This window comes from Cervus elaphus, chromosome 15 (genome assembly GCF_910594005.1).
Source record: "Cervus elaphus chromosome 15, mCerEla1.1, whole genome shotgun sequence".
NCBI lineage: Eukaryota > Metazoa > Chordata > Mammalia > Artiodactyla > Cervidae > Cervus > Cervus elaphus.
The window spans coordinates 60,500,238-60,526,274 of NC_057829.1; the positions used below are offsets into that span (position 1 = coordinate 60,500,238).

The following is a 26,037-nucleotide window of genomic DNA, read 5'->3' on the forward strand; positions in this document are numbered from 1 at the left end:
AGGCTACATGTGGGACGTGACTGGAAAGGTGTTTGGGGGAGGGGGAGGGGGGCTTTTAAAATTTCTGTGACACGCTGAAGGATTTGAATCTTATCATCCCCAAAGTTAGAGAACCCTGACTTTCAAAGTACTGGAATGACATGATCAGCTCTGTGTGTCTGAAATCAGTAGAAAGGAGGGTTTAAGCTGGGAGCTCACTTAGCCTATTGCAAAGGCCCAAATAAGAAATGATGGCTGGGGAAAAGGCTCCAGAAGGGGACAGGGAACATAAAGGAGGGAGAGCTGACTTTGTTCACTACTTGGAAGAGGGAGAATGAGACACAAGGAGGTGGTTGTTGCTGTTCAGTCGCTGAGTTGTGTCTGACTCTTTGTGACCCCATGGACTGCAGCAAGCCAGGCTTCCTTGTCTTTCACCCTCTCCCTGAGTTTGCTCAAACTCATGTCCATTGAGTTGGTGATGCCGTCCAACCATCTCGTTCTCTGTCATCTTATTCTCCTCCTGCCTTCAGTCTTTCCCAGCATGGGGTTCTTTTCCAATGAGCTGGCTCTTTGCATCAGGTGTCCAAAGTATCAGAGCTTCAGCTTCAGTGCTTCCAATGAATATTCAGGGTTTATTTCCTTTAGGATTGACTGGTTTGATCTTCTTGCTGTCCAAGGGACTCTCAAGAGTCTTCTCCAATACCACAGTTCGAAAGGATCAATTCTTCAGTGCTTCTTCATGGTCCAACTCTCACATCCTTACATGACTACTGGAAAAACCATAGCTTTGAGTATACGGACCTTTGTTGGCAAAGTGATGTCTCTAGGTTTGTCATAGCTTTTCTTCCAAGGAGCAAGAGTCTTTTAATTTCATGGCTGCAGTCACCATCTGCAGTGATTTTGGACCCCAAGAAAATAAAGGCTGTCATTGTTTCTACTTTTCCTCCTGTTTATTTGCCATGAAGTAATGGGACCGTATGCCATGATCTTTGTTGAGTTTCAGGCCAGTTTTTTCGCTCTCCTCTTTCACCTTCATCAAGAGGCTCTTTAGTTCCTCTTCCCTTTCTGCCATAAGGGTGATAGCATCTGCCTATCTGAGGTTGTTGCAAATCTGGTGGTGCTACAGCAGTTAGGAAATAGATGAGGGGAATAGTTCTTTTGGGTGAAGGGTGAGAACACCGAACATGTGTTAAGTTTTGAGCATTCTGGATTTAAAGTAGAAGACACAAAAGAAATAAAACTACCCTCCAGAAGTTTCAGTAGGTACTTCAGCTTTTAAGATTCTCACTATGAACTTAGAACAAAATAGGTATCTGCGGGTATAGCTAAAGCCACTAGGGACAGAGGCTTTCTCCACTCAGGAAGTTCTGTTCTTAATGTGCCATGGTGGTTCAGACAGTAAAGAATCTGCTTGCAATGCAGGAGACCAGGGTTGGATTGCTGTGTCGGCAAGGTCCCCTGAAGAAGGAGATGGCTACCCACTCCAGTAATCTTGCCTGGAGAATTCCATGGACAGAGGAGCCTGGTAAGCTAAAGTCCATGGGGTCGCAAAGAGTCAGGCACAACTGAATGACTAACACTTTCACTTCAAACCACACATCACCTTAAACTGTAATTGCCTGTCTGCTTTTCCTGCTAGAATATAAGCTCCTAAGAGCAGGAAAGTATATTCCTGGCTCATAATAGCCAATAAATACTTGATAAATGAATGAATTTAATTTCTTTGGGCTTAGTAATACTGTCCTTGTCTATCTTCTATAATGCCTATATTCTATATAGTATATTCTACATATACTAGCCTACAGCATTGCTAAGATCAAATATGAAAATTCTTTAACATTGTCCAAACGTTTTGTTTGTTTTCATTACTATTTTACTGTTAATATTCTACTCCACCAATAAAGATGAGTGGGATATGTGACTGTGGATTGGGAAAAATCAAATACCAGAATTATAATCGTTTGCCTTTCTAAAGAAATAAAGGAAATAAAAATAGTGAATATAAGTAAAAAAAAAAAAATCAAGGAAAATATTTTAGCCATGGTATCTTCTGCATGTGATTTAAATAGAAAAAAGATTCTGTTTTGATTGGAGGGATTTTTGTCTCAGCAAGTGGAAATAGGGCTAGATATGACCAAAAAGTTACATAGGAAGTGGCTTATTTAGAACCCAAGTATAAGAAGACAGGGTTGAGGACTGCTTCTTCACATGCCAGAGAGTACTAGGTGAAAGCTATCTTAGCCTCATGCGCTTTACTTGTAATAGAAATGTATTCAAACAAAACAATTTACTGGAAAGAGTAACTTATAGTTTCCAAGAGCAGGAGGTAAAATTGGATCTCTTAAGAGGTGGATACAAGGAACTAGAAGCTGGGAACCAAGACTCTCCCCCATCTCTGGGTTTCCTATTTACACTTTTATCTGTACATCTGCTTTTTTCTGTTTAAGATACACTCTTCATTAGTGAACACTGGTAAAAAATGGCTTCCTCAGCCCTAAAATATCTTCAGTGCCTATTCCCCACTGACTTTTAGACTTGGTCCTAGTTTCATATTCCTAGAGAGAAAATCTTACTGGCCTAATTTGCCCCAGGTCTCCATTTTGGTCTATGGCAGGGAGAGGAGGGGTCATGCAGATAACTCAAAAGCAGCAGAGCTCTGTGTGATGGGGGATCTAGCACGTCATAGACATGTTATATGAGCTGGCAATGTTAGGACAAACACTTAAACCAGTTTCAGCCAGACTATGGAATATCCTCTGTAGTTTCACAAACCAGGTTGAACATCAGAAGCACCAGGAAGGCTTTTGAAAAGATACAGATTCTTCAAGCAGGTGAGTTAGAATCTCTAGATGCAGGGCCTAGGAATCAACATTTTTAAAGAACCCCAGATTATGATGTGACTACTTTTGGAAACTCCTGCTTTAAAAGACAAGCTTAAATGTCAAGCAAACAAATACATCAACAGAAATGGGAAGTTATTCATAAATAAGAAACATTCCTATATATGATAAATAGGGAGGGTTTTTTTTCTGGAAAGCAAATTATTTTCTTTAAAATACAGTTTTATTTTCTGATCATAAAAATCAGAAATGCTTATTAAGAAAAAGATTCTCATTTTAGACATGATAGTCTTTCAGATTTTTGTTTGTCTAAGTACGTATGTATAAATAGTTTTGTTTTACAAAATTAGGACCGTAAAGTATATGTACTATTTCGTAGCCTATTTTATTCACTAAAAATAGATCATGAGTATTTTCATATGGCAATAAGGACTGGTCTACTCAATTTTCAGTGGTTGTACAACATTTCAATCTATGGTTGTGTCATAATTGATTTAACTAATCCCCTATTGTTGGGACATCCCCCACCCCATAATGTTTAGTAAGTGGAATTGTTGGGTTAAAGTTTATGAATATTTTTAAGGCTTTTGATACATATTAAATAGTTATTTGCCCCTCTCCAAGTGTCTCCCAGTTTATATTCTCTCTAAAAGTATTTGAGGGTACCTGTTTTTCTACACCTGCAATGGACTACCTGGGATTTTAGTTTCATTCTATCCAGATTACACATACCCCTTTACAGTAAAACTTGGTCATTAAATTGAATACATGATTGCAATAGAGGCCTTGTGCAGTGAGAGATGTCATATATAAATAAAGGGAGGTAAGAAGACTGCATTATTATTTAGATGAGAATAATGTTAAAGTTTCTCAAAGGTCTGTTATAAATAAGAGGAGTGACTGAAGATAAGATCACCATAAAATCTTATCTATGTTAAGCAGCTTTCTAATTGGAAACTTGGCTTATAAATCAAATTAGAGAGGTAGAGAGGAACAGAATACTTGGGGGCATTCCTGCCTTAGAAGAGCAGATGTGCTCATTTCTGGTATAAGATCTGTCAACTACAAATTGGCACTTACCAAGAGCATTGCCAATGACTGAACAACAAAGGCATTTGCCATCTGCCTCTGGGGAGACTGAACCCTATGCTGCTATAGCTGTTGACCTTCAACAACCCCTGAGGGAGGTCAGGGTGGAGTGAGGCACTCTGTGCTCCAGGGAATCTGGTGGGACAGGTCTTTAGATAGTTGGATGTTTTTTTCAGTTTCAGTTCAGTCCTCAGTCTTTGAGACCCTATGAACCGCAGCTCACCAGGCCTCCCTGTCCATCACCAACTCCCGGAGTTCACCCAAACCCATGTCCATTGAGTTGGTGATGCCATCCAAACATCTCATCCTCTGTTGTTTTTAGGAACAGATTGTTTAGGAACGGATGTTTTTAGGAACAGATTTTATGATCTCAACCCTTGCATCTCCTCATATCTAGAGAAGCACTAAATCCCTTCATGGTGATATCAAATCCTCATGACTAACAAAAAGCCTTTTGTAAAATGAGTGCTTTATGGTATTGAACTCCCCCTTCACCAAAACCTTATATATTTCTTTCTCCCACTGCCACTTTGGAGCAGTCTCTCAGAGCTATCCGAGATGCTGCCTCTCGGGCTGCAGTCCTCATTTTGCCCCAAATAAAACTTAACTCACAACTCTCAAGTTGTACATCTTTTTTTAGTCAACAGATCTCATATACTATAGTTTAAAAAGGTATGGTAGATCACAATGAGACCACTTTACACTCATTAGGATGGCTAAAATAAAAATAATAGTGAAAGGATGTGGAGAAGTTGGAACCCTCATATACTGCTGGTGGCACAGCCACTCTGGAAAGTAGTGTGGCAGTTTCTCAGTAAATTAAACATAAAGTTGCCATATGGCCTAGGATTCCACTCCTTCAGATAGGTCCTCTGTTTTCCTAAATGCTGTCCTCTGGTCATGAGCAGGTGAGGATCTGTTTAGCCAAAATAAGCAGGCTGCCTCAGAACTTCCCATGGGGAAAAGTGAAATCTGATTCTTCTTTCTTCACTTAGTCTCTAGGTTGAGAACTCCAAGCAGTAAGAGACACAGGATAAGAATGGGAAAGATGGAGCCTTTTTGAGAGTCTGCTGCTCTGCTAAATGCCATTTTGAAGGGAAAGAAGAAGTCGAATGGATATTTCCAGTCCATTCTGGGTTGGCCTCTTGGAGGCTCTGGCTTCTGGGTAATGTCCACAAAGGTCACCACAGTTGTCAAAGGTACTTCTGTTTCGGGAGGGGAATCCTGCAGGAAGAATGTCCATGACAGGTCAGTGCTTGGCACCCATTCAAATAGCCCTCCAATTTGAATGTTATTATTACTTCCCTGAATAAAGACCCATAACAAAGTGCTATGTAGTTCTCTTTCGGAGACACAGGAAATTAATTACTTAGCAACAGCTGCACCAGAATTGTGACTACTTACACCTACCAAAAGACTAACTCCAGCTTCCCCTAGTTGGGGAGCTGGCCTGATAACAGAGAAGCCACTGCTTCTGTTACATGTTTAGCAACTCTACCTTATCATGTCCCAAATGGCTCCAGGCTCTGAAACAGTATACATGTACTAGTGTATGTAGTAGTAGCAATTTTCTTCCTTCTTCAGTTGTAGAAAGAAACATGAAACTTCATGGAAAAGGCAAAGAACTTCAGCAATGTAAATTAAAAAAAAAAATCGGATTCACAGAATCTCAGGTTTAGAAAGGATCCTCCTAACCACCCACCAATCTAAGTCAAATGAAAAGGATGCTCCCAGGAAAAGGGACCTTGTCAAGCTGACTCAAGTATCTAATCTAGTAGATGTAGCTTTGGGTAGATATGGTTGCAGCCTGATGATTGGACTCATGTTTATCTAAACTGAATTAATTCCCTTTGTTCCAACTCTGTTCACCAGGCAAACTTTTGATTATAATTTGACAGTAAGTAACTATCTTGTTTCTGTCTTCCTTCACTCTGATGCCACATATTATCTCAGCTTTGGCCTTTGGCAACAGTAAATGTCAGGTTCTAGGAACATAATTTTGCTTGATATAACCCTTCTACAGATAAAAATGAATGTGGGGCCAGTGCTGTGATAATTTTGCATGTCATACTAACTCTTTGGGCTTTTTTTTTTTTAAACAGTGAAGTTCATGCAGGGCTTGGTATACAATTAATGTAACTTCTGTGGCTCTGAAAGACCCACATGCATTCCAAGTACAGCCAGTTTAGGCTGAAGATGCCAAGGGCTTCCTGATTCCAGTCAGGCACTGAAGACTGGCTGAGACTAACCAGATAAAAAAAAACAGGGAGGAGTTTATTACTGAAGAATAAGCAATAAGCTTTCTTTAGACTGTAACTTACCAAAGGATTTCCTGTTTGGACTTTAATTTTTCCCTAGGAACTTCATAATGGGGAGAGGATGTATATTCAATTCTTGGAGCAAATCTTTTGCAGTTGACATTACTGAAATATGTTAATACTGTTGTTTAACCTCACTGCAGAATGACTGATGAGCTATATAAGCTGGGATGGCTAGAAATACTTTAGGATGTAAAATAGAGAATGAATTTTCAGCCTTGTGTTCAGTGTTACCTAAGAGTTGATTTAATTAATATGCTGTTCTGACTCATTTCAGAGCCTTTGGGGGAGGGCAAGTTTTAAACTACCCACAAGCAGGAGGAGTTGTGGTTAAAACTGGGGTACTGAACTCATAATGGAAGAGTGCAGTTGTTCATTAGGAAGCGCCCTGCTGCACACTCAAGTCATTCCACCTGCCTAGTGTTTATTAGTGATAAAGCTGGAATTCTGATCTCCATCTGACTCTTTTTAATTGGTTTCAAACTCAGGTAGGGAAAAGTGTCATCAGCTCCTGCAAACTCCCAAATCAGGGAACTTTTGGTCATTCTATACTGAGAACAGATCTCTAAGATAGCTATGAGCCCAAGAAAGCAACTTTTAGGCTCATGTCTGAAAGTGAAAGTTGCTCAGTCATGTCCGACTCTTGCGACCCCATGGACTGTCCATGGAATTCTCTAGGCCAGAATACTGGAGTGGGTAGCCTTTCCTTTCGCCAGGGGATCTTCCCAACCCAGGGATCGAACCCAGGTCGCCCACATTGCAGGCGGATTCTTTACCAGCTAAGCCACAAGGGAAGCCCAAGAATACTGGAGTGGGTAGCCTATCCCTTCTCCAGAGGCTCTTTCCAACACAGGAATCAAACTGGGGGCTCCTGGTTTGCAGGCGGATTCTTTACCAACTGAGCTATCAGGGAAGCCATCTACTTAAATATATATTTAAGTCTACAGTGGTGTTTCATGGTTGGGAAATCCTGCATATTTTTTGTAAAAGTTCTTTGAATTGGGTTGCTTTTTTCAGACTCACTCAGGATATAGGCTCATCAAGAGCTACTAGACTTGATTTTAGGATGACAATGTAAAGGCATATCTTCTTTCTATGTATCTTAAAACCACTCTAATAAGAAACAGATACAAAACTCCATCTTGGGGGGGATCGGGATGGGGAATACATGTAAATCCATGGCTGATTCATGTCAATGTATGGCAAAAACCACTACAATACTGTAAAGTAATTAGCCTCCAACTAATAAAAATAAATGGAAAATAAATAAAAATAAAACAAAACTCCATCGTCACTGAAATGGAGAGATAACATAATACATGAATACAGAAAATAGATGGAAGCAAGGTTTCACAGAGGGTTAGAAGGCCAAACCTAAAAGCCTTCAGAAACTAGAAGACGATCTCTGTAGAACCCTGACTCAGTAATAGGAGATAAGAGGGAGGTAGGGATGAGGCAGGGATCAGGACATGATTACTGAGTGATATCCTCCTCAGTGAAATCAGACAACCACCCTTTCCCTATTTCAACAAGAGACCGGAAAATTTAAACCAGAGAAATTCTGGATTTCAGGATATATAGAAAGGACAGAGTGAAGTATGGAACAAAAAATAGGGAAATTACTCTGTATAATGAGCTACCTTGCCCCAGTCTGGCTTCAAAATGCTGAGAGATGCTCTTATCCACATACCCTTTAGTTAGGAGCCAGCAGGGTTGTTTTGTTATTTTTTTCCTTGAGAAAAGTAATAGTCCCAACAAAAAGACAAAAAGATACTGACATCTGGCAGTCCTATAATCTTGTAAAGGCCTAATTGGTACAAAAACATAAACAGCAGAGTACCATGTAAATAAACTATTTACTTAATGGGTTTGTTGTGAGAATTCAATACTTATTTAAAAAATACTTATAAAAAATATTACCAGTGCCTGTCATATAGTAAATGTTCAATAAATGTTTTTCTATTATTATTATCATACAAGAAGATGTAAGTCTACACAATGTTTTGCTTAAATTCTTCTTTATTTTGTAGTTTGTTCTTGGGAACATTCCAAAAATTTTGCTATTTTACTTTTTGTAGTGAGAGGAATTTAAAGTGTTTCCAAAGCTACATTTATACAATGAAAAGTCATTTTGACAGTTCAGTTCAAACTTCAGACAGCCTTCACTTCAAGGTGTAGAAACCTAAATACCTATCAGCCTAAGCAGATAACCTAAATGAAAGAAGTGGGGCAGTAAGGGTGGGTAGCTGCAGGCTGTGTAAAGGAAGTATTTTATTAGTGGCAATCACCATTCAGTATGGCTTCCCTGATAGCTCAGTTGATAAAGAATCCACCTGCAAAAAAAAAAAAAGAATCCACCTGCAATGCAGGAGCCCCTGGTTCGATTCCTGGGTTAGAAAGATCAACTGGAGAAGGGCTAGGTTACTTACTCCAATATTCTTGGGCTTCCCTTGTGGCTCAACTGGTAAAGAATCTGCCTGCAATATGGGAGACCTGGGTTCGATCCCTGGGTTGGGAAGATCTCCAGAAGAAGGGAAAGGCTACCCACTCCAGTATTCTGACCTGGAGAATTTCATGGACTGTATAGTCCACGGTGTCGCAAAGAGTCAGGCACAACTGAATGACCTTCACTTTCACCATTCAGTGGCAGATTTTATGCCATGAAGGAGTGTAGGATCTCTTATCACCAGATTTTTCAAGACAAGTCAGAGATCTGGATGTCAAGGTAAAATTTCTTGATTTTTAAATGCTGACACAAATTAAAAAAACCAAAATGCTTTGCATATCAAACAAATCAGTCTACAGGCTAAACAGGCCACAGGCTGCTACTCTGCTACTCAGCTTTAGTTTTATGCCATCATTCAGACACACTAAGCTGACTGACACAGCCTGGGTGAGACCACTGTCAACTACAAACTTTCAAAGGATGGCCCGTGGGGTCATCTTCTGCGGAAGAACTGCAGAAGATATACCTTCAGCAAAATATCTCCTTAATTAGCTCCTCCTTTTATTACTTTAGACACTTTGGAACATGTATACTAGTTTTCTTTGAATAGGCTCTTGCTATGACGAGAAAAAATTGCACAGGAAGTCCTGAGAGACAAGCCTGTGCGGATAAAGGGAAGTGATTTAAAATTAAGGACAAATAATCAGTATAAACACATAAAGAAAAAATGAGTGCCTATGTGACTTCAGGAGAAAATTTCCATTCAACACTGCAGTAAAAAAAATTTCAATACAGATGATAAAACTGTCTATTATAGAAAGAATTATTTGCATTTGCTTAACTTTTTGTGATATGACACTATTGATTCATAACTCCTTTTACAAGGGCATAGTATCTTTCATGGAAGCGAGCTTCTCAAGTGAACATTTTTGTATAGTCAAAATTACCTTTGCAAATCATTTAAATCACACTAAGTAAAGACACATGATTTGGTATATCCCAAACCACCCCTCAATATTAATAAATTCAACAGAGTTAATTTTTGCTCAGAAATTGTCTTCAGTTATGCACGAATGAAGCACAGCTGAAACTCTCAGCTGTCAACCACTTAGGACAGTTAGATGTGAATGACTGTAAGTGTGATTTTGTAGAGGGGACAGACTAACCTGAAAAGCTAACCTCTACTAAATACTAGAAAAATACAATGATTAAAAATACCTGGAAAAGACAAAGGCACTGGGTAGCTTCAATGCCTAAGAGAACCAGAGATTCAGGAAAATAAAAAGAACAATCCTGTAGTTATCTTCCCAAACTACACAGGTATTCATGAATAAAGATACAGTTCATAAATATAAAACAATAGATTCAGTGCCATATCTGTAACAGGTTAAATGAATCTTACAGAAAGAGTTCTGTTTTATTCAGTAAGCCAACACAGAAAGAACGGAACGTTCACTTTAACACAGTTTCTGGTAATGAGTCTGAACACATTGATAGGCATAAAGAGCTAAGGTGTGAGGGAAGAGATAAAGGTATTTTACTTCTGACTTAAATGTAGTCTCTAGTTTCTTTCTTTTCTGGGAGGTAAAATCAATGACTTACAGGTAACAATTTCAATTAGTTTTAATTTCCATTAAAAAATAATAATCTGGCATACCAGTTCATACATGAAGTTCACCAGGACCTAATCATTTTATTTTTGAACTTCCCTTAGCTGTAGGCAGTTGCTAAAATTGTCCTAAGGCGCATCATAAACAGCAGGTATATGTTTACTACATATTAAAATTATTTATTTTAATGGAGTGCAATCAGCCAAGAATTGATGATTACAAACTAGTCACAGTAGTAACTTTAACAGCAACCAACAGGCATGGAGACTAACAAATGTGTGACTGTCATTGAATACACAGGTATAGAATATCTTTTCTGTGGTTGAATCAAACAGTGTATAGTAATTATAGTATGATAATTTAAAACAAAGTAACCTATACTGTAGTCATGAAGTTTAAAAAAACACAGGGAAAAAATGTAGATTGTATTTACCATGAAAATGTGTTAATTTCAGTAACCAGGCAGGGAGGATCTACTTGAAAGTTAATTGTTTCAGCTCATTCTGACCAAACATTAGAATTTTGGCTGGTAGCATAAATTGACTCTCAGGAAGTTAAAAAATTAACTGGTCATCAAATGACTGATATAATAATCTAGGCTTTGCAAGACTTACCTGTATGGACTGGAATTGGTATAGAAATCGGGCTGCTGACACATGAGCTTGTGGGTTGGATTGGAGGCCTACATGTGCCCACAGTATCTGGATCTCCAGGGAAACTGGTATGACACAAAAACAGGAAGCACAGTGCATAGCCTGCAGGACAGTAAAGAGGCACTTGATGCAATAGCTGATGGTTGCCTATAGTTATTAATATTTACCATGCATTAAGTAGCTGTTGTTTCTTAAACATTACACAATAACAGAGAAGACAATGTGGCTTAGGGAAAGGACACAAAAGTTCATAAGAGGTCGTATTATTGTTCAGTTCAGTTGCTCAGTCATGTCCAACTCTTTGCGACCCCATGGACTGCAGCACGCCAGGCTTCCCTGTCCATCACCATATCCTGGAGCTTGCTCAAATTCATGTCCATCAAGTCGGTGATACCATCCAACCATCTCATCCTCTTGTCGTTCCCTTCTCCTCCCACCTTCAGTCTTTTCCAGCATCAGGGTCTTTTTCCAATGAGTCAGTTCTTCGCATCAAGTGGCCAAAGTATTGGAGTTTCAGCTTCAGCATCAGTCCTTCCAATGAATATTCAGGACTGATTTCCTTTAAGATGGACTGGTTAGATCTCCTTGCAGTCCAAAGGACTCTCAAGAGTCTTCTCCAACACCACAGTTCAAAAGCATCAATTCTTCGGCACTCAGCTTTCTTTATGGTCCATCTCTCATATCCATACATGACCACTGGAAAAACCATAGCTCTGACTAGCCAGACCTTTGTTGATAAAGTAATGTCTCTGCTTTTTAGTATGCTGTCTAGGTTGGTCATAGCTTTTCTTCCAAGGAGCAAGTGTCTTAATTTCATGGCTGCAGTCACCATCTGCAGTGATTTTGGAGCCCCAAAAATAAAGTCTCTCACTGTTTCCATTGTCTTCCCATCTATTTACCATGAAGTGATGGGACTGGATGCCATGATCTTAGTTTTCTGAATGTTGAGTTTTAAGCCAACTTTTTCACTCTCCTCTTTCACTTTCATCAAGAGCCTCTTTAGTTCCTCTTCGCTTTCTGCCAAAAGGGTGGTGTCATCTGCATATCTGAGGTTATTACTGTCCATGAAAAGATAATATTCTAAAATGGAAATACTAAAATATAAAATAAAATGGAAATACTAACATAGAGATAAATAAAACATAAATAAGCCCATGTACGATGGTTATAAGAAGTGCTCAGTGAGTGGTGGAGTCACTATTGTGGAATGCCAGAAGCAGCAGCCATTTCTGGTTCAGGATGGCTTCACAGAACTGGGATGAGTAATATGTGATGGAGGAAATGGTGTTTAAAGGAAAATTTAGGTAGAGAGATGGCACATCAAATGGTATGCAACTAGAATAGCACATGATGCCTTTGAGGGGCAGTTACTGATTAAGTACAGCAGTTACTGTCTCCTATGTGCCAGGCATGTGTGAGGCACTGGCCCTGAGCAGACCACTTGAGTGAAGCAACGGATCTGAACGCAGGAACAGGGGAAAGATTAAGGAAGGATGTTTCAGGGTTAGATTATGAAGCCCAACTAAGCAGTCTGACTCCAGGACAATTAATTCTAAGATGCAGGAAGGACTGGTGGAAGTGAGGACATAAATCAGGAAGTTACAATAACTTAGCAGAAACAAACTATCCTCAAATATGCCTTGCTTTTCTAACTTCACACTTTTTATTTATAGTAAGACTTAGACATAGGCAATAACATGTCTAAACTAGGAATAGGGGAAGACAGACCATGTTTATGTTCAATTTATTAAGGAACTGTCAAACTCTTTTCAAATTGGCTCTACCATTTTGTAGTCCTACCAGCAATGTCTGAGGGTTCCAATTTCTCCACATTCCTGCCAACTCTTGTTATTATCCGTTTTTAAAATTGTAGCCATTCCAGTGGGTATGAATTGGTATGTCCCTGTGGTTTTGCATTTCTTTAATGGCTAATGATGCTGACTAACTAATGACCTTTTCATGTGTTTGTTCCAAATATTTTAGAACAGTTTTCCTTTCATTTATTCTATCTATATTAGGAAAATTTTTCCATGTTATCAAATATTCTACAAAAATGTGATTTAAAAATGTAAATAGTAGGTTTAAGAATCATAAAGAGGCTGATTCATATCAATGTATGACAAAACCCACTGAAATGTTATGAAGTAATTAGCCTCCAACTAATTAAAAAAAAAAAAAAAGAATCATAAAGAGTAAATTCCACTATAATCTCAATCCTGGTCACTAACCATTTCTTAATTACTCAGCTATGTATCACCCCAAACCACGTTCCCTAGGTATGGCTTTATGAGGTTTAAGAAAACTTAATTTGACTACAGTTGTCCAAAGGCTGGATCAAGTACATGTATCTACTTATCCCCCAAGTCTCACTAAAAGGAAAGTATACAAGGAATAAAGTCATATAGTGCTGAGAAAGGAAAAGGGGGCACTTTAAAAATAAAATCTTAAGAGGAAAGGCCTTTCAAAGTCTGAACCAAAATTCAAAAGTTGAAAAAAGAAGACTGATAAATCTCACAATATAAAAATCAATTTCTGTATGGCATAAAAACCATAAACAAAGTCAAAAGACAAATGACACAAAAAAATGACAAAAAAATGACAAAAAAAAAAAAAGACAAATGACAAACTGGGAAATAATATCTACAAATCACATAACAGAAAAGAGACAATTTCTCACATACTCAAAGATTTTCTACAAGTCATAAGACTAGTAATTCAATAAAAATGGGCAAGAGATATAAACAAATCATAGTGAAGAAAATAAGAATTATTCAACTGTATGTCAAGATATTCAGCCTTACTCACAGTCGGAGAAAAAGAAAACTACAATGGGATGCTATTTTTCATTTATCAGATAAGCAAAGATTAAAAGCTTGATAACCCAGTATTGAGGAGGGTATGGGTAACAAGCCATCCCATGGATGGATAATGGGGCTATAAATAGGTACAACCTGTATGGGAAATAAATTTGCAATATTTATTAAAAATTTAAATGCATATACCTTTGGATCTAGCAATTCTACTTCTAAGATTTTTCATACAGGGGCTTATTTTCACATGTACAAAATTGTGCCTGAACCAGGTTATAAAATGCTACACTGTGTATAATAGCCAAAGGCTGAAAACAACCTGAATGTTCTGCCTAAATAAATTAATTTATGCTTTATCTATATAGTGGAATAAAATGCAACTATACCATGCAAAGGATGAGGAAGCTTATTATATACTGATATGGAACAAACTCTCAAGATCAAGTAAAAAAAGCAAAGTGCAGAGCAGTATTTATGATCTTATATCATTTGGATTAAAAAAAACAAGTATGTACTTGTGTAAGGAAGGAAAGAAAGAAATAACTCTGCCTCTGTGGAAGGGAAGAGCTGTCTGAGAAAGAGTTTTATTTTTGTACTTTTGGAATGTTAAGCCAAGTATATGTATTACTTATACAAAAAATAAAAAGCTTAAGTGAAAGGAAATAAAATTAAAGATACAGTTGATTAAAGCCAGGAGGGAAAGTGAAAGTGAAAGTCGCTCAGTCGTGTCTGACTCTTTGTGACCCAATGGATTATACAGTCCATGGAATTCTCCAGGCCAGAGGGGGCAAAAGAGGAAGTAGATTTCTTTCTTTTACTTTGACACACAGATTTCGCTATTTTACTTAGACTGGAATCAAGAGGTACACCGGCTGAGCACTGATGTCATGGCCACCGGAAAGAGTAAAAACAGAAAGAACTGAATGAGATTTCGTCAGGGGTAGTGGGTATTGAGGTTTTTATTTTTCGTTAATACTGTTCTCTAGAGCTTCTACCTTGAGATTTTTCTCTAAGTAAGGAAAGTTATATATATATACCTGACCTGAAATGATGACTTCAGATGGCCATGATTTCTTACAGTCTTTCTTTTAGGACAACCACATTATCTTTCTTCTGTGACAGCCAAACCAACTATGGAAACAGGTCTGGTTTTAATCTTAATAAATAAAGGAGGAAAGTAAGCTTTTGTCAGAATGTGTATTTCTTTCCTTACTGAAACACTGTAGTTCCTGCTGAGGATCCTGGTCCACTCTCCCTTCTGGGCTGGGTCAGCATTTCCAAAGATGGCAATGTGCTCTGGTCTGGGACTTCCATGAAGAGTCTGATAAATCTCCTGCTGCAAGTGGCTGCAGTCCACCCTTTTCAGCCTGAAATGAAACACCACAGAGCCTGGAGTCCAATGCTAACATCATAATGTAATTCAGTCAAACATTAGAAGTAATATCAAAAAATAAATTGTGGGAAATAACCCTTCATAGGTATAAAAGACTCAAAAAAAAAAAAAAAAAAAAAAAAAAAAAAAACCTCTTAGCAATATTATTATTTAAAGACTGTTCCTAACATTCTCTGAACCCTAATTCAAAATATAAAAGTTGCCACATCATATATTCCCTAGAGGTAGAGATAACTATGTTAGAAATGATGTGGAAGCAAAGAATTACCTGAGCTTGCATCCAGATATTGCATTCACTCCAAATTGTACTTCGTGTCTCTTAATAGAGCAAGTTCCATCACCCTGGCTCTGTAAGAGGGTCATCTGAGGTGGAAAGTGATGGTCAAGGAGATCATAAAAGAAAAAGTAGGCCGATTGGAAAATGTATGCTTCTTAATATTTGCTTAACACTACTGGTACTTTACTAATATCATGGTATTATTCAAGTAACATTTTTGTTTCCCTCTGGCAATGAATACATAGAGAATTATTGTTTTTCCAAAAATGACCATATACCTTAAATATCTCATTAAAATAAACACAATTCAGTCAGGATCCTCACCTTCAGCCAGTCTAATGTAAGTTCTAAAGCCTTTGACAACATCTGTTTGAGAACACAATACATTAATTGTTTGGTAAAGGAAGTCCTCGGGGCTTCCCCGGTGGCTCAGTGGTAAAGAACCTGCCTGCAATGCAGGAGACATGGGTTTGATCCCTGGGTCAGAAAGATCCCCTGGAGAAGAAAATGGCAACCCACTCAAGTATTCTTGCCTGGAAAATCCCATGGACAGAGGAGCCTGGCAGGCTATAGTCCATGGGGTCTCAAGAGTCAGATACAGCGACTAAACAACAACAAAGGAAATCTTCAATACCTAAAAAATGGGGGAATCACAGAATTGGAAAATCCAAAAGATCAGTAACTAAAGCTTTGCTCATTAGGCTGCAGTAGGCCACCCAGATACCCAAAAAGGATACTGAGTGTCTTATATCACCAGTTAGAACCAGGAGTGGCTTTCCGACAATATAGCCAGGATTCCCACTTCTAGACCCAATAAGAGAAGCAGCTGTGCTCTGCTGGAAAGCCTGCAGAAAGAGTGAAGGGAAGTCAATATGGAGAAAGTCATGCTCTCACTTTTCCAGTGTGGCCCCATACCCTTCCTTAAGGCAATGCTGCAGGTTAGCGGCACTGAACAATCTGGCTTCCTTCCACAGTATAGCATTTTGCAAAAATTGCTCCTCCAACATCTTTTACTTTTTTTAATTCACTAAAATAAATCCTTATTCACATCCATCTAAACACTACTTCTACCAAGGATTGCAACTAAAGATCTATCAAAGATTTCTCAATCCTGTTTTCCAAAATTACTATTAACTCAGGGCTATGTTCAGTGTAGCTAGAACCAGAGGAGTTTAAATGTAATTTAAAACTATATTTTAATTAACTATAGATGTTCCACAGATGAACTCCGAGTGACATGGGATCTGGTGAATCATTTGAGGGTACAGTTGAGAAGAAACTGGACTCTGCTGTGTTCAAAAGGAAAGAAAGTAGAAGAAAGTCAAAAGGTGGTGATCAAGACTAGAAACTTAGATTAAGCAGGACATGAATAAAATGCTGAATGCCCAGAAACATGAAAAAAGCTAGAATTTGTGTGGGATGTTAGCTGAGTTTATGATTCAAAATGACTATTTTAAAAAAGTGTTTGGATTTGTGAGTGAAGTCCTGCTTTGCTGGGGGAATATGCTAATGAATAAACATTGCTGAATCCTTATCACTCAAAGTTAAATTATAGAATGTTAAATGTTGAGACTTCAGTTGACAGACTGAACTAGGTCTTCATATTCTTATTCTATCTTGCATGTATCACAGAAATAGGGGAACTATTTCTAACCCGATACTTCTTTCTTCTTGGTCCCCTATAAGAGAAGAATCCTAACCCTGAAGTGAATGATGAAATCTTGCTGTAATGAAGTGCCTGGCTCAACAGTCAGGTTCGTTTGTCCAAAACTGACAGAGACTTTCTGGATTCCAAAAGTCCCATTGGTCTCTATCTCATAGATGACCTGAAATACAAAAGTAGAATCAATTAATAAAAAATATTTTGTGGGCCAATTATGTTTAGGACAGATTTCTTGTCTTTAAGGGTTTTACTATAACTGAATAAGGGAACAAAATGGTGACTATAGTTAACAATACTGCATTGTGTATTTGCAAGTTGCTAAGACAGCAGATTTTAAAAGTCTTTATCACAAGAAAAAAAATTCTGTGTGGTGATGAATGCTAACTTATTGTGGTAATTGTTTCACAGTATATACACGTATCAAATCATTATGCTGTACACCTAAAACTAATTTATATATCAATTATATCTAAAGTAAAAAAATGACTGGATGAGGAAGACTAAAAGTGTTATCTTAAAAATGCCAAATACAAATACTATGAAAAGATAAAAGTTGACTTCATATTATATCTACACATGAAAAAAGAAATTGAATAGAGCTCTTTGAAAGAGTTCATGGGAGGGGTGAATTTACGGTAAGAATTGAAAGGAAAGAAACATAAATTTTGACTGCATGCAGAGAAAGTGAGTAGGAGCACAGGCAGAAGTGAACATGGAATGGAAATCTGGTTTACTCTGCTTTCACCATATCTGAGGATGAATTAAGATGGTAGCTGGAGATGGAAGTCATAAAAAGGTAAAGGTAACCTTAGATTTCTGAGCATAGGTTTTAAAATGATGCTTTCCAATAATTCTTACTTTTGTTTGTTGATTAGAAGAGAGAGAACAGAGGAAAAGAAGTTGACTAGTCTATTTCAGACTTTCAGATGATACTGATTTTGTCAACAAAAGAAACCGTGGTCAGTAAAAACTGGAACAGACTGCACATGGGCAAAGAAAGAAGAATGATAAATAATCTTAATATCCTGGACATGAAATGACAGAGGACAGTAACAATGGAAACGACTTAAACACATTGGGAGGTAGGTGATGGGCTCAGTTTTTGACACGTTAAGTTTCAGATAATGCACAAAAATTCACGTGGGGTTGGTCTGGTACTTAATGGAAGATGAAGCACCTCTGGTAAATGCTGATCAACATACATTAGTCCAGAATCTGACGTCAGCATCCCTACCTGGGAAACAACATTCTGACAAGTGTTTCCAGCCAACACAGGAGAGCCAGCCTGTGAGACAGGTGTTACAGGCACCTGGAACTGGAAAGGGAAAAAGGCAGAAGAAAGCATTTCCTCTTCTAGCTTATGCATTATGCTGAAATGAGTATTTTTCCTTTTTTGACAATCACCTTCCTTTCTCCTTCCATTGCCAGTCTACAACTTAAGGTCAAAAGTCATTGTTACTCAACAATTCCCAAATGTATTTTTGGGAACATTACTTGTATTAGATATAAAACAAAGGCTCCTCGGTCAAATAAGTTTTAGAAATACTGTATCCGACACGTCCCTCTTAGAGGATTGAGAAGGCTTTCTAGTATATTAAAAACTTTAAGAACTTCATCCTAAATATAAGGTTTAACTTTATTTAACCCAAAGTTTCTCAAACTTAGCTAATACCTTATGTACTCTTACTTCATATGATACTTATTATACAGAACACACAGACACTGTTTTAGACTCATTCTTGAACAGCTTGACACATCACTCATAATTCTCTTTTACCATTATAGTCTAGAGTGAAACTGCCTCAGATGCAAAGGAATCAAATATTCTCTTTTTCTTTTTCCTGATAAAAAGCATCATACCAAAAAAAAAAAAAAAAGCATCATACCTCCATGTTCTGCAGATCACTCATACCTCTTGGAACCTAGTATAAGAGAACAGCAAGGGGATGGGGAATACCTGTAAATCTATGGCTGATTCATATCAATGTATGACAAAACCCACTGAAATGTTGTGAAGTAATTAGCCTCCAACTAATAAAAATAAATAAATAAATAAATAAAAAAAAAGAGAACAGCAAGGACATGAGTGTGCATGTATATCTTACATAAAATCTCCAGGAGCTTGTGGTTTCACATTTGTGGGAGAAAAAAAAACAATCAACTTTTTTTTTCTACCTGATTCTTCCTTACACTAAAGTGCCAGGAGCAGATTGAGGGGAGGCTAGATGGACTGCGATGCCCACCTTCTCTGAGCAGAGCTCTAAGAAACAGCAAAAGCAGGAAGTTTTGGTGAAACAGTGATGTCTCCCTCTCCTACCTCCCCTAGAGAATTCCATTAACTGGGAGGGTGAGAATCTTTCATCCTGGCTACCTAACCCTACTTCTTTCATCTTTCTGCAGATAATAGGGCTTCTTGTCCTTCTGCCTTTTATGTAGCTCTTAGGCATTCTGACTTCCAGTTCAGTGCTTTCCCCACAACCCGAAAGTGGGAAGCACAGTGACTTTTAAGTCCACAGTGGTGACAGTGGGGAAAGAAGGGACACCCACCTTCAAGACTGTGAAATTATAGTAAGAGGCAGCATTGAGGGCAGGATCCGAGGTACAGCTATCTGCCAGATTCTTGAAGAAACGAGCACAGGTTGTACTTTTACTCTCCAGGAAACCTTAGAATTAAGGGAGCGGTAAATAACAAAGCCTACTTTTAAGTTGAACAAAAAGGGTAGCACTGGTGTTCTGGACTCACCTGCAGGATTGCTGTTAGCACAGAGCCCCCCAGCTCCGACTCCTGCAGGCTGCTTCAGCAAGCTTATTACAGACCACTTGGGGAAGTAAGTCAGAATGGGGTCTCCAGCCTAAACAAAGTAGAGCAGAGATTTATTCACAGTGAGATTGGACTGAACTCCACCAGAAAAGAATAAGAAACAAAAGTTAACTCAGTAGTTTGTTAATGTGGACAATACTTCCCTCCAAGAAAGCTGACAATGGCTTACCTAGGTAATGGCTAGGTAAAGGTAATAGCTTACCTTAACTTTGAGTTGGGCACCTCAAAGATATTAGGTCAGTTGTCACTATGAGGGGAAAAACCAACCAAACGATCCGTCCCCTTCCCCAGGCTCACCCTGTAGAAAGGTGGTGGTGATTGGGTTTGGGATGTTGAAGTGAATGATTCACCTCCAAACTCTGTAGCCAGGGCCTGGAAGTTGGTTGCATTGACCTTTTGGAGCTTCTGGAGATAGTTTAATCTTGCTAAAATATTTTTTAAAAGAAAGATGGTTTAGATAAAAGAAAATCATTCATTTTAAAGTATCTGAAATACCAAGAAACTAATCTTTAAAAATATTTTTATTCAGGCATAAGATATACACAGTAAAGTACGCAAGTGCACTAATCTTAAGCATAAACTCAAGAATTTTTAAACATTTATACACTTTTTTTTTTACTACCACTCAGATTAAGTTATAGATTTTCCCCAGAAGTTCCCCAATCAATGTGCCATCTTCAGAGACAATAACGATTTTGATTTCTATCACCTTATAGTTTATTTATAATCTGTTAATTGAATTACTTACTGTTTAAGTATTAAGATCTGAGACAAGAATATGACCAATGAGTGCCAGTCGGTTCCAAGTCTCTTATGTCAGGCATATGTAAGGTTAGCAATCTGTGATGAGAATAGCAGTCTCGGTAATGTGTGCATCTGTCCCATTCTAAGTGAGTCTCTAGTACCACAAAATGGTACTGTTTTCATAGGAATATGGCAAAGTTGGAGACAATATCTGACTTGTCCTCTCCAAGTCTTCCAGTTTCCTCCTAACTTCAACTGACTAGTCCTCATAATAAAGTTTCCATCTTTCAAATATATGGATTTGTCATCTTTTATTCTTTTCACATTATAATTTCTACATTCAAGATTTTTCAAATACCCACCCAAAGGGTACTTTGGTAACAATTCTATAACTTATAACAATGTATAAATCTTTTCAAACTCTTGCAGCCATCTTCTTATGGCACTTCAGAACCAGGAAAGAGATGCAGATAAAGGCTTCTGACATTGTCTCCTGCCCAGAGCGTGGCTTGTGATGAACAACACTCTGTTTTACCGTCCAAGTTTTCTGCTAACTTGAAAAAAGAATGTAGCAGACAATGGTCCATACTAGTTTCTTTCATTCTTCATTATTATGATCATTTGAACAGATTCAGAAGGAAATCAAGATCTGCATCCCCAAAACCTAATAAAGATACCATATTACATAAGCCTGACCTTTATCCTCTGTGATCATAGGGTCCTAATCACTTGACTTTTCAGCTTTCTGATGGAACAGGAAATGAAGAAAACTCTCAATTGGGCCTTTCACACTACTCACTTTCTGTATATCTCCTAGGTCTGTGTTACTCAAAGTCCGGTGCACACACTAGCAGCCCTAGCATAACCTGGAAGATTGTCAGATATTCAGAATCTTAAGACACACTCCAAACCTACTGAATCAGAACGTGCGTGTTAGCAAAAAGATCTCCCAGGTGATGTGTGTGTGTGTATTAGAGATGGAAAAATCTGCTCTGTAACAGGTGATGCTAAAGTTCCTGGTCTGCAGACTACCACCTTCCATCTCTGATCTGAAATCTTCACATTTTGAAGCTTCTGGAAGCTGTTTAATATACTATTTCTTTCAGAACTCATACCCTGAAAACCACATGGAAGAAATATTTACCTCACTTAAAAAAAAAAAAAAAAGTAGTTATATCTATCTTTAGAAATGAAAGAAGAAAAGTTAGAGTTAAGCTAAAAAAGAAGTTAAGATAGAAAATATCCATCTGGACATTTTTTCATGGCTTAACTGAGTAAGAGAAAGTTAACCTTTTGTCTCTCACTTCAGTACAGGGATATTGGAGGTAGTGATGGTAAGTAGGAATCATGCACCTAAGGAGCATGGGTAAGGATATAAATAGAATTTTTGCCTAAAATTTCCAACATCATATATGGAATATTACACATAACAGGGCTTAAAGGTCTTTAGACTTAGACTGATACAATTTCAGGTATGGAAGGAGGCCAGAGGTCCTGTGGCCCAATCCCATTAGGAAATTTGGATCCTGAGAGGTAAATGAGTTGCAAAAGGCCACATAGCCATCTGGCAGAGCCAGAAGTAGATCAGAGATCTTCTGATTCCTGGTCTAGGGTTTTCCCCACTTGGTCAATGTTGTACAGTCTCAGTCTAGGGTTTTCCCCACTCGGTCAATGTTGTACAGTTACTGATGGTCATTATCAGCAAATATTAAGCACTGTGGACAAATTCATGGTCCATCCTTTCTATGTGCTGACAATTTACCTGGGGAGACACAACATTCATATAAGATGACAGCAATGCAAAGTATTCTATATGTCCTAAGGGACTGACTCTCAGGTGTTGTTGGGGAAAGAAAGTACAGAAACATTGGTTTGGAAACTGTGCAATATAGCATGGGAGGCAGGAGGGGATTCAAAGCAGGAAGCCCCCCCCCACCTCCAAAAAAAAAGCAGGAAGCCCCAATTTGGATGTTACTGCGATATCCCTGGAGCATTTTCACAAGGCTGGAACTAGAAGGTAATAGGAAATTTAGGAAGTATGGTGTAGCTGCAGCCTTATTTTATACCTTAATTTTTTTGGTCGCACCTCAAGACATGCAGAATCTTAATTTCCTCACCAGGGAACGAATCTGGGTCCCTGCATTGGAAGCACAGACTTTTTACCACTGGACCACCAGGGAAGTCCTGCAAACTTATTTTAAAATGGAGCGTTTGCCTTGCTCCCTTTATCTTCTCACAACCTGAATGGCAGCAAGGCTCCGGATAACTGCTTCCAAATTCAAGTCCCCCAAACCCAAAACTGGTTGTTTTAGGAAACAAACATAGTTTTGCAGTTTATTTTCTAACAGTCAGATGAAACCAGGATAAGCTGACTTCAGAGTATAAGGGACATTTAAGTCTTTTATGTGAGAACATTATTTTTCTTCTTAGACAATAAATTTTAAAAAGATATATCAAATGTATATCTTTAGAAATGTTATTGTTATCACCAGCAAATTTCTAAGTCTATTTAAAAACTTTAATACCAACTACTTTTCATGTTTATTACACTCTGCAGTTACTGAGTGCTTTCACATTTAGGATTAGTGATATTTCTCTTTTTCCTGTTGAAGAAATAAGCCTGGAAATGCTAAGGGATTTGTCGAAGTGTGCATGTGTGCTAAGTTGCTTCAGTCATGTCCAACTCTTTGTGCCCTATGGACTGTAGCCCTCCAGGCTCCTCTATCCGTGGGATTCTCCGGGCAAGAATACTGGAGTGGGTTGCCATGCCCTCCTCCAGAGGATCTTCCTGACCCAGGGATCAAACCTGGGTCTCTTGCAGCTCCTGCATCACAGGCAGATTCTTTATTGCTGAGCCACCAGGAAAGCCCACCAAGTCTGTGCAGGAGTAAGTAGATGGAGAGCTGAGACCCAAGTCAAGTGCTCTTTCCCCTGTGCTGTTGCCTCATGAAATAAAAGCAAGGTTGATATAGACTCACTTGTCAAAGACATTCATTCAAATATTATTTGTTGCCTCCTATGTCAGGCACTGGGAATTCAGTGAGTGTCTTCATAGAGGTTGTAACAAGTCGGGGATATACTTTATCTGTAATTACCTGAGCTAAGAGGGTGGACAGAAATTACAATTTTCTATGGATTTTCTGATCCACAGCCAATAGGGCAAAAGAGATTGCCAATGTTCACCATAAGAGAAAAAAGAGAGGGTCGGGGGACAGGTAGAGGATAGGGATGATGACAGACATCCAAAGGGAGGAAAAAAGGTTTAAAAAACAAAAGAAAAAAAAAAAACAAAGGAAAAAAGTCAGAGACTAAGCTAACTCTCAACAAATGTTAGGTAATACAAATAGCCAACATATTTCTACTCACAATTGTTCACATGGACACAAAACTGCTTGATTCCATTTGAATCCATGAAAACTCTTGAAGGAAATGGGGAATTACTCCTGAAGATAAGAGAGTTGTCTACGCACACCCAACTTGAAGACCTATGAGGAAACCGGAGGAAGAACAGGTACACTTAGAAGGAAGATTATATCCAAAGAAGGGTGCCCCACCGCTGTCTGTCAGATGCCAAAAAGAGGACTCCTTGGGCAGCCACGGGACAACACGAAGGTTCTGTTCTATTGGACAGCCGTGCTTTAGAGCATCAGAAGAGGGACAGCGCCCCAGGGAAAAACCAAGGGAGTTCCATTCCTTGGAGTGGACGTGGGGATGGGAGGTACGAAGGCAAAACTCTTCCTACTTCCAAATTATTACTTAATCCCCTTTAGGATTCAACCTGAACATCGCAGCTCACCTCACGCTGCCTGGAAGGCAGAAGGAGAAAACTGTCCTCGGATGGAGGAGATAGCAGTCACTGTCGCAGCAGCAATTTATATCGCAGGCACCGGGAGTCAAGTCACAGACACAGATCGGTAGGTCTACGAAAGTACAACATAAAACACAGCGAGTGCGGTGAGGATCCCCAAACTCTTCCAAGGTCCTTTCGACAGCCCCATTCCTTACTTTATGGGAATTCACTTTGTTATACACAGAATTTTGGATCTAAGTCGGTAGTTTCCATCCCCACATCCTTTCCCCTCACCTGGGAAGAGGTTCACGGTCTTATTCCCCGGTGTCGAGGAGGTTACGACAGTAGGACCCACCGTAGATATCCCAGGCACCTCCGAGGATTGAAGGGTCCCGCCCTGCGTCCTTGGCCCCAGGTCCGAATGGGTGGGCATTGCCCTAGACGGAGACGGAGAGGGCTGAGAGAGGACCCTCTCGGGGACCATCAAGAAGAACACCTGCAGTAGCGAGAGCTGCAAGCTAAACATGGGGCGATACAAACCACCCTCACCCAGCCCCAAAGGGTTTGAGGTGGGTTTCAGCGGTCGCTAGACGCGTCGCTAGAACGTGCGTGGGAGGAGTCGCATGGCGTCTAACGTCATCCGTATGCGCCTACCCATTGGCTCACGGCGACGGCCAGGAGCTCTTCAGCCAATAGAAGTCGGCGCTGTTACAAACCCTCTGCATCTTTCAGTCCGCGCCCTCCTCCTGCGACCTGGCCCTGCCAGGTCTCCGTCGCTTGGCAACCGACAGACAGGCGAAGGAGCCCTTGCCTCTTCTCTCCGCTGAGTGGCAGCAGGAGTTCAGCCAAATGCCGCGTGCGGCTCTGACTTCGCCTCCAAGAGTCCTTCCTTGATAGCCCCAGAGGCTGCAACTAGAATTGCATCTTTTCCACTTCGGATTCTAACGCTGAGAATCCTTTTCTGAAGGATATTCTCAAGGAAGAAAGTACACTGAAGGTCACATACCTTAAAAAAAATAAAAGTCTCATCTAAGTATAATATTTTGGGGAAAAACATATTAGAAAGATTCAGCTCCTTCAGTTTTAACATTGGGAACATTTTCTTTAAAAAATAGCCAAGGGACAGAGAAGACTTTTTTTTTTTTTCTGTTATTATAAATCAAAACCTTTTTTTTTTTTTTTTTTCCGACTGCGCCGTGGCTTGCGGTTCTCTGACCAGGGATGGAACCCAGGCCTATTTGATAGCCAAGGCCCACTGGACTGTCAAGAAATTCCCTAAATTGCCGCTTTTTGTAGCCCTCTTTAGAAAATTTTGTTTCGTTCCCAGGAATGCTGTGCCTCTTCTGACTCCCTAGTGTAGCACTGGCCAATAGAACTTTCTGCAATGTGAGAAATGTTCTGTATCTACACTGTTCAGTATGGCAGCTTCAGGCTATATGTGGCTACTGTGCACAGGAAAAGAAAGTGAAAGTAAAAGTCGCTCAGTCGTATCGGATTCTTTGCGACCCCATGGACTATACATTTCATGGAATTCTCCAGGACAAAATACTGGAGTGGGTAGCCTTTCCCTTCTCCAGGGGATCTTCCCAACCCAGGGATGGAGC

The 26,037-nt window shown here is 39.2% G+C and overlaps 1 protein-coding gene and 1 long non-coding RNA gene across 2 annotated transcripts; one reads left to right on the forward strand and one right to left on the reverse strand.

Annotated features, from left to right (window-relative positions):
• Window positions 1–1,443: 1,443 nt before the first annotated feature.
• Window positions 1,444–5,235, forward strand: LOC122709148. The gene is made up of 2 exons (XR_006345422.1): window positions 1,444–1,504; window positions 4,904–5,235. It is a non-coding gene; the product is annotated as an uncharacterized LOC122709148 (long non-coding RNA).
• On the reverse strand, window positions 4,526–25,413 carry TCTN3 (tectonic family member 3). Its single transcript, XM_043926284.1, has 14 exons — window positions 24,728–25,413; window positions 24,440–24,563; window positions 24,010–24,128; window positions 20,197–20,324; window positions 19,822–19,930; window positions 19,626–19,741; window positions 18,965–19,000; window positions 18,313–18,393; window positions 17,116–17,241; window positions 16,153–16,260; window positions 15,407–15,501; window positions 14,959–15,112; window positions 10,897–11,037; window positions 4,526–5,132 (listed from the first exon to the last, which is right to left on the reverse strand). Exons 1-14 carry the CDS (start codon window positions 24,957–24,959, stop codon window positions 4,896–4,898), a joined length of 1,806 nt encoding a protein of 601 aa, XP_043782219.1. The 5' UTR covers window positions 24,960–25,413; the 3' UTR covers window positions 4,526–4,895.
• Between the last annotated feature and the right edge of the window lie 624 nt (window positions 25,414–26,037).